The 9,604-nt window shown below is 37.5% G+C and overlaps 1 protein-coding gene across 11 annotated transcripts in view; it reads left to right on the top strand.

Annotated features, from left to right (window-relative positions):
• Positions 1–9,604, top strand: part of NUDT5 (nudix hydrolase 5) — a gene marked incomplete at its 3' end in the record, with an annotated part of 32,489 nt that overhangs the window by 15,931 nt on the left and 6,954 nt on the right. For 10 of the 11 annotated variants that reach the window (XM_081128011.1, XM_081128013.1, XM_081128012.1 and 7 more), the window contains 2 exons: positions 4,444–4,511; positions 8,535–8,584. In XM_081128011.1, coding sequence (XP_080984137.1) covers positions 4,444–4,511; positions 8,535–8,584 — 118 coding nt within the window. Of the gene's footprint in view, positions 1–4,443; positions 4,512–7,295; positions 7,395–8,534; positions 8,585–9,604 lie in introns of all 11 variants that reach the window. The other variant, XM_081128005.1, reaches the window with a different exon arrangement.

The following is a 9,604-nucleotide window of genomic DNA, read 5'->3' as shown; positions in this document are numbered from 1 at the left end:
TTTGTGTAGCCTTCATTTCAAATTGGTACTTTATGATGTTATCGATTTTCTCAGTTATTTTCCTAGTAGTATGCTTAAACATCCTTATAAACAAAATTCTGAACTCTGTTTCTGTTAGCTTGCTTGGATCTATTTCATTTAGTTCCTCCTCTAGAGATTTCTTCTGTTCTGCCTTTGTGACATGTTTCTTTGCCTCCACATTTTGGCTGCTTCCAGGTGTTTGTTTCTATGAATAAGGTAGAGCTGCTATGTCTCCTGGAATTTGTAGAGTGGCTTTGTGTAGTAGGTGTCCTGTAGGGTCCAATGGCTCAGCCTCCCCAGTCACCTGAGCTGGGCCTTCTAGGTGCTCCCCTGTGTGGGCTGTGTGCACTGTCCTGTTGTAGTTGAGCCTTGGTTGCTGTTGGCGTCACTGGGAGGAATTGACCCCCAGGCCACTTGGCTGTGAGGACCAGCTGCAACTACAGCCAAAGAACTGCTGTGCTGGAGACATCCCGGTCTTGGTCCCTCTTCAGTTCCCTGGTTGTAGGACTCCTGTTCAGCCTGATTTCAGGAGGCTCTGAGTGATGGTGGTTCTGTATTTAGTTGTAATTTTGATGTGGTTGCGGGAGGCGGCAGGTGCAGCTGTTACCTACACTGCCATCTTGATTTGTCTCTCCAGAGTAACCATTTTTCCCCTCCAGTAAATTTCTCACAATAAAATTGTCAGACATCTGCTAACATAGTGGGAGATGTAACAGTTAGGTCTAATTATGCTAACATGGAAGTCATTTACTTGTCTTACTTATTAATCTTTTCAGACCACATGACAGTGAAAGTTTCTATTTGAGCTTTTACATCCCTGGCATTGATGAGTAAAGAACAGTGGCTGGGCCCTAGCCAGTTTGGCTCAGTGGTTAGAGCGTCACCCTACAGAGTGAAGGGTCCTGAGTTCAATTCCATGTGTCTCTCTCACATTGATGTCTCTCTATCTCTGTCTCTCTCCCTTCCACTTTCTCTGAAAAGCAGTGGAAAAAATATCCTTGGGTGAGGATTAAAAAAAAAAAAATTTTTAAACTACAGTGGAACTACAGTGGCTGGGTTTGTGTTTACTTTTCATTTTGTTTAGTGGATGAAATATACGTTTGGAGGGCTTTCTTTGGAGTATTTACATCTTTTGCCAGCATAGAAAATTTGACTGAAAAATTTTGCTTGATCCTGTTGTATTTTGATTATTAAGTCTGTGCGGCTTTGTCTTGGAATGGTTGTGTGCTACAAATGAGACTTACTGAGGATTGTCATTTGGAATCTCCCAGAGGTAATTTGTGGCTTATAGGATCTTTTGCAACTTTATATGTATAAATATACCCTGAATTATGTACATACACATATATATAACATGTATCTGTGTGTATTGCTTATTTTACATCTTTATACACACAACCCCAAGTAGTAGTAGTTTAAAATCTACAATGAAAAGTATTAAATTTTCGCCCAGCCGGGCATGGCTCAGTGGTTGAGCATCGATCTAGGATCCAGGAGATCGGGGTTCGATTCCTGGTCAGGGCACATTCCTGGGTTGCAGGCTGCAGCTGATCAATGACTCTCTCATTATTGGTGTTTCTATCTCTCTCTTCCTCTCCCTTCCTCTCTCTGAAATCAATAAAGATATATTTTTTAAAAAAAAAAAAAAGAAAGAAAAGTATTAAATTTTAGTAACATGAAAGATGCAGGGGTGTATGAGAGCATTTTGTAAATGATGCTCTTCAGAGAGACCACTCAGGTGAAGAATTAGAAGGACAATAAGGACACTGGTATTTTTAATGAGTAAAAGTATTTTCTTTTAAGTATCTTTGGTACTTGAAAAATAGAAGTTATTTCTAGATAGAATGTTTTCATACAACTTGAGCTCCATGCCTTTACATTATTCTGAAAAGCTAAGGTGTATCAGACAGACCTTCCTCATTCTCTCTGAGGAGCCCGAGAGAACTGTGTCACCAAGCGAGGTAGGCTAAGGAAGCTACAGCTCCACATACCAGAGATCAGGTGCTAATTACAATTTACACTTGGGAAGTTCAGCCTGCTCTGTTATTTCTTAGCTATAGTTAGGAAACTTTCAAAAACTAGCTTTGATAAGAACATAAGATAAAGGTATGTTTTAAGTGCATGAGGAGAATCTTGAGGCCTTACTTGGAATATCACCAAGTCTTGCACCATTTTGTTTTTCTTTGAGAACTGACTTTTTTTAAACATACAGTTCTACCTCAGTCATAAATTCATAAAAAGGGCTCAGTTCATTAGCATTTATGTTAAAATAAGTTTTGGAGAACAGAAGACAGTTTGGGGGTGCTTCAGTTGGCTGTCAGCACATGAGTACCTAGCATGTCATGGGTTTAGGACTTTTCTTCCCACTCGATAGCTCCCTGGCCACTAGATTACAGTGCTCCATCCTCTTTGTGCTTTTAGGGTTTTACCTTTCATCTTTCCCTTTGCCATTGATATCTGTATTCAAGTGTTTATAGGGTGAGATCGAAATATTTGGTGTTTGGCAAGCCTTTGAAGTGCTGAATTGATTTAGTCCAGTTCTAAATCAAGTACTTTAAGCTGGCATGAACTCCAACCTGAATGCCAGTCAAAACCAAAGCATGGCCCTGCCAGTGTGGCTCAGTGGTTTAGCGTCGACCTATGAACCAGGAGGTCACTGTTCGATTCCCTGTCCAGCCACATGCCCAGGTTTCAGGCTCAATCCCCAGCAGGGAGCACACAGGAAGCAACTGATCAATGACTCCCTCATCACTGATTTTTTCTCTCTCTGCTTCCCTTCCCCTCTGAAATCAGTAAGAATATATTTTTAGAAAAAGAAAAAACAAAGCATGAGCCTGTCCCAGTGGGAGTTCCTGTGCCCTCTTGGCCTCCATAACATGCTTTTTTAATTTTAATTTTTAAAAAAAGTTAAAATTGTTTGATTCATTTTATTCTTGAAAGGTCTATGTTTTTTCATGAGAACCTTTAAAATCTCCCTTATTTTTTAATTTCTCCCAAAGGTAATGCAAAACACATTTAAAAGTGGAAATTTATTAATTTTAAAGCATCTTGTAAAATTAATACAGAAAATATAATTGGTCATCTACATATTTTTAAATATACTGAAAGATAAAGAAGACAGCATTTTACACACTTTATATTTCTCTTACATAGTCTGGAATCATACAGTTCTTTTTAAAGCATAATATTGAAACCTTTAAAAGGTATTTAAGGGTTTGGTCAAGTGAATATGATAAAATGTATAAAGAGAAAAATGAAATTGTAGTCACTGTTATATACTGGCATTGGTTACAACCTATTTTAATTCTTAAAAAAATTTTGATTAAGCAAAGCTAAAAAAAATGGGTGTTTCAGTTAAATATTTTAAAGAGATACAGATTTTTATAAGGACATAATATAAGTTATTCTGTAGAACTATCCTATTACATATTGTATGTCCCTCCCTCTGTATACTTTATTTAAAAAGTATAATACATAAAAAGAAAATCATATAGGGATGTGTGACATTATTGTAATTGTGTATTTGAGAATAATGTGCAACATTCAGGCTATTTTCCTGTTAAAAAAATAAATCTATAAAATAAAACTTTCTCCATGTTATTTGTGAATAGACCTGCTGGTAATTGGTAGGTTGCTTCTGGTAAGAAGTGAAAGGCAGGCCAAGCTGTCCTAGGGGCTCGGTTGGTTGAGTGTCATCCTGTATACCAAATAGGTTTCTCTCTGTCTCTCTCTCTCTTTCCCCCTTCTCTCTAAAATCAACACACATATTCTTGGGTGAGGATTAAAGGAAAAAGTGAAAGACAGGATAGTCAGAAGCATCTACTGCTTTATGTACACAGCGACACTTTCCTGTTAGTACAGTACAATGCCATGGGTAAGTTAGTCCTGGGAACCTAAACTCCTCAGTGTCTAGGCAGAATGGTGCTGAGGGCGCCACTCAGACTGGGTGGGAAACTCATGTGTCATTAGAAATCCAGTCATTGGACATGGTTTCCCCACAGTCAACTTTGTCGTGTAGTCACTGAAAGTAAAATGCCGCTGATATGTTCACATACTAAACACACATACCTATGTGACTAGCACTCAGATCAGAGACCAGAATATAAGGCACATCCTAGAGAACCCCTCACTCCTTTTTGCTCCCTTCCAGTCTTCCCTCCCTCCTACCCCCAAGAGTTTTCGACTGTCATTTCTTTTCACCTCTCAGTAATACCTCCAAAACTCCAAATAGAAGCAGAACCACCTTTCACGAAAAGAATGTTTAATACTCTCAACTGGAAACTTGCACAAAAATTATTAGAAGGAAAATGTAATAATTGGGAGGGCCATACAGAGAAAACGTGAAAAGAAAAAAACTCTTCTAATAAAATACAACTCAGTTTGAAAGCTTCCCAATTTATCTATCATTTCATCTCCTTTTAGTTAATTGCAGAAGGAAAATGGGTCAAGTTTGAAAAAACAACTTACATGGATCCTACTGGTAAAACAAGGTAAACTATATATTTTTCTTTTATAAAATGCTCAGTATTGGGAGTTCTCAAATTCTCTATTTAGTGTTTGGCATAAACTTTGGTATTTTCCTCATTATAAACTCTATCTTAAATAATCTAATTTAGCTATTTTCCCATTGTTAGAATAAAATTATATTGTACATTTGTTACAACTAGTGAGGAAGCTATTTTAACACCATTCTCCCCAAGTAGATTAGTATGAACTTAAACTTTTGGGACAAGCCTAATTTAAGCTGATAAAGCAGCAAAACAGTTAACAATACAGGTTCCTTCCTTCTAATTAAACCAATTCTAATCTCTAAATTAGAATTAAAGAGGAAACACTGTGTTTGAGGTAAAAGTTACATGCTTAAACCTTGTTCATAGAAATGTAAATTGGAAAAAAACGTTCTGTAAAGCATTTCACAATATGTACCAATTGCCATAAAAATATGGTTGGGAGCAGAGCTGTCTGGAGCCAGGTCACTGTGGAATCTAAGAGTGTGCTAAGAAAATTATTTGGAATCAAATTTATGCCTGAAAAATGTTCATCAATATTTTTTAAAAAGTTGAAAGCAACCTAAACATTCTAAAAATAGGGGAATAATTGTTTTAGTGTATTCATAAAATCTATGCATCTATCCACAAAGCAGATTATGAAGACAACCCAGCAAATGAGAAAAATTAGTAAATTGATAACAAAATAGGAAATTGTATATATGCTTTTTAAACTCTGCCAAATAATGTGTAAGAAACGCTGGAGCTCTGGCAGGTGTGGCTCAGCTGGTTGGGTGTCCTCCCTACATGGAGAGGTCGCCAGTTCAATTCCAGGTCAGGGCAAATGAGCTGAGGGCTCCATCCCCAGTAGGGGGTGTGCAGGAGGCAGCTAATCTATGTTCCACTCTCACACTGATGTTTCTCTCTCTGCTCTCCCTCTCTCTCTAAAAATCTTTAAAAAAATAAAAAGGCCAGAAGGAAAACTAGAAAAATATTAATGGCAGCTGTATGATTAACCTTTTTTTCTTTTTCAGATTTTCTGTTTAGTAATTTTTTATAAGTATCAGAAAAAAATGTATTAAAATAGATTAAGCATTTACTTTGTGAAATGTAAAAATAAAACAGAATGAGAAAATACAAAAATTAACTAAATTTAGTATATAGATTATATGATATAAATTAATATAAAAATCCCATTTAAGTCCTGGCCGGCATGGCTCAGTGGGTTAGGCATCAGCCCGTGCACTGAAAAGCTGCTGGTCTGATTCCCAGTCAGGGCACATGCTCAGGTAGGGGGTGTAGAGGGGGCAGCTGATCAGTGTTCTGCTCTCTCTCTTCCTCTCCCTCTTTCTCTAAAAATCAATAATTTTTTTTTAACTCCACTTAAGTGATCAAATAAGAATAGAGTTTCTTTGTGAGGAAATACATCTATCATCAGCGCAAAAGTACATGGACTTGCCAGTAATTTAAACAATTTTTTATTATATCTATTAAACTAACAAAAATATTAATAAGGCCCAATGTTGGAGAGCTGTGTGAAACATTAAGAAATACACAGCACTGTTAAAATAAAACCCAAAAGAAAACTAAGCACACTACAATCCAACAACACAGTTGAAGAGTATATTACCTATTATTTGAAGTAAGTTTGATGTATAGAACTAAATATGAACAAAGTAGGGGATTCAGAAATATGGGAAGGCCTAAACCTTAAGGAGCACAGTATGTTCCAATGTACTTATATTTGTGAAACTATAGACAGATTAGAACCCAATTTACAGTGGTATCGTTTGGTTCTCTTCCCTATAAAGTTGTTTAAGTTTGTAACACCCAATAAAACCCTTAACACTAGTCAGTCATGTGTTGGTTTGCACCGGCTCATCTCTTCACCTCACTCTTCCTCCCTTCCAGCATCATAACTGGGGATGTGTAGCAGAATCATTCAGGGATTATTTTCAAAATACTCATTAGGTCTCAGTGACTACAGAGAGTCTGCTTCAGTAGTTTGGGAGCCGGCTCTAAAGTCTACCAAACTGCCACACTTACATTGCCTACGGACAGCATGTTCACCTTCAGTCTTCCTCACACAGGTCTTCCTTGTGGCCTCCAAAGAGGCTTTCCATGAAGCACTGACATTTCATACAGAATGTGAAGCTCAGGAGAATGAAGCTCTGCATTTTGCAGCAGGCCACAATTTATAAATTTAGAAAATGTTTTATCTATTACCTAACATAAAAGCATGTACATGAGGATAAAAGTAGCAGCTAGAGAATCCTTTGTTTCACTGTCTTATTCATGGAAGAGGCTATGGCATGAATTTTAGAAATGTAAAAGTATGCTGGCATTATGCCCTTTTACAGAAGTCTTCCTCTTGTGGCCCTTCCAACCTTTTGTATTGGTTGATGAGGGAAGAAAGCAAAATGGGCTTTCCTATAACAAAGACTAAAAACTGGAGTAACTTTAACTAGAATCAGAATTCTAAAGCTACAAAAGGCTTGTGAAATAACATGCTCTTAATTTCATAGTTTTACAAATGAGAAAACAGTCTCAAGAAGGTCATGGCTATGGGTTAGCTAGTAGGTAAGTGGAGACTAAGATTTTCTGACTCAACCCAATGTCCATCTCTGAGAGTCCCTTTAAGAGATTAGAGCTTTCATGGGGCATTCTTGTTCTAGTGTTTCTTATAGTTGCATTTATATTTTATTGCTCATAGTTGATGGCTCATTACTGCTTATTTATATCATCTTAACCACTATAATGATGCTACTCTTTCTCCCTTATTCCTAGTGTATCTGGGATGGGACCTTCAGTGCTTTTTCCAGCACTGTCTTCTTCAGTCTTTAGGACTAACCTTAAGATGCAGCAGAGAAAGCTATCCCAAAAGGTGTTTTGTCTCTTGCAATCTGTATTACTGACTTATCAGAATTGCTTGTTGGTTGGCTTCTTGCTACTAACAGGAATGTTGGGCAGCTCTGAGTTGTCATAGTAGTCTGATTTTCATAGGTTAATTTGACATATTTGCCGTGTAGAATTTGAGTACAGTACTGAAAGATCCACAGTTTATAGAAAGGTGTTTTTTTTAAAGCTAGATTAAATATCTGAATTTTTTCAAAATAGAAATGTGGTAAGATCCAAATCTCATACCAGATAAATAGTATGAGGGTTTCTCCAAGTAACACATCTTATACTCAGTTACTGTAGGGAGACAATGTTGTTGCCTTTCTTATGCCAATCCCCAGAGCCACTCAGATGTCTTCTCTTAGATCCAAAGTCATTTCCTTCTTCACTCCCATCTCTTACCACTGCTTTTTTCTATTTAAGGAATGAGAGTGAAGGGGGAATTTCTCTCATATGCCCTTCTCCCTGCAAACAACATGATTGTTCCAATAACTGGATTTTCACTACAGTGTTCCTCTGAAACAAATAGCTAATCAGGAATAAAGCCATAAACAGGAACAGGAGCCTGCTGTTACCTCATTTTCCCCTCCAATAAGATGTCACACACGCACAACAGAGCACTCTCCTAAATTTAAGAATTCCTCAGTTAATAAATGGAAAGGTCCTGCTTTCTTAAATTGTGCATTTTAGATCACACATTTTAAAATATAAGTTGCATAAATAACCAGCTCATTAGTTCTCATTATGCGGAGTACCTTTTTTTTCATAAGGGCTTATTGTGCACACGCTGCTTAACAGCTTTGAAAGCTGTCGTCACCAGCTGCGCTGCTCCCCTGTAGATTTATGATCCAAACTAAAGTATTTTGAGCATTGCTTTGAAAGGCAGCTCAAGTGACAGCACCCAGAAGCTAAATGTCTGGTGGCAGGTTCTCTTTAGTAATTTTCAGAAGTTGTAAGATAGCACAATTGGCTTTTAAAAAAGTACATATCTTTATTGCTGTGGTCTTGTTGACCAGTTGTACATTTGCATGCTTTGCATTTGTCAAGTTCTTGCTGTATACACAACACCTAAGAACATTCTCCTCTTTAGCGCTAATGATTTTTTTTTTTTCTTCTCTGCCTAAACAGAACTTGGGAAACTGTGAAACGTACAACCAGGAAAGGACAGTCAGCTGATGGTATGAGTGCACACCTACTGTAACTCTTCCTAAGAGAAGTTACCACACATTACTGCAGTAGGCTAGGTTCAAGAGGGTTTGTTTTGTTTTTCTTTTCTTTTTTTACTGTCACCAAGATCTCAGGGTAGTTATCTTCAATTACGATCTTTTATCTTTAAATCTAGTATTACTTTTTGCAATGCTGTGTTAACTATATCAAGCTTTTTTTATAAACAACTTCTGGCTCTTGTTATCTAAGCTCCAAACAGTGTTTTTGAGGGGAAGATGTACTAATATTTATAACCAGACACAAGTCAGTCAATTTTGAAGTTACATACTGTGTCTAGATATGTTATGACTCGTAGAAATCCTTCGTATTCTGTTCAAAGGCTCTGGGTGACAACCTTTAGTTTGGAAAACTTATTTGCACTGCTTCACACTCTCAACCATGTGGTTTAGAGTTGATGAGGAAATGGAATTAGGAAATGACTATTCATTCTATTCATGTTCCCTTCCAAGAGTGAAAAGTTTGACTGCAAAGGTCTCAGAAACAATCCTGACACTCACCTCTGGTCTAGGGGAAGTTGGAGAATACGTCTTTTTTGTTTTTCCCTTTTATTTTTACATTCTGTTCTGTTTTTTACTTGAAGCAAACAGAATAGCCTCACAGTGCTGTTTCTCCCTGCTGGGAAAGTGGCGGGGGAGTACTCCTCTTGGGCAGTTCGTGTTTTCTAGAACCCAGTGGGGTTTTGTTTTTGTTTTAAGGCCAAGTAACTCACTTGATTTATAAATAATATGGAAGTGTGATTACTTTTTCTTTAATTACATTTGTTTAATCCTCACCCAAGATGTTTCTCATTGACTCTAGAGAGGAAGGAAGAGGGAGACAGAGGAACATCAATGTGAAAGAGAAACATCTATCAGTTGCCTCACACACACTTCCCAACTAGGGATCGAACCCATAACCTGGGTATGTGCCCTGACCAGAAATCAAACCCGTGACCCTTTGGTGGGTGGAACGATGCTCTCACCACTGAGCAA

This window comes from Miniopterus schreibersii (assembly GCF_964146895.1).
Source record: "Miniopterus schreibersii genome assembly, chromosome: 1".
NCBI classification, from domain to species: domain Eukaryota; kingdom Metazoa; phylum Chordata; class Mammalia; order Chiroptera; family Miniopteridae; genus Miniopterus; species Miniopterus schreibersii.
This window is presented reverse-complemented; position numbering and strand designations above follow the sequence as displayed.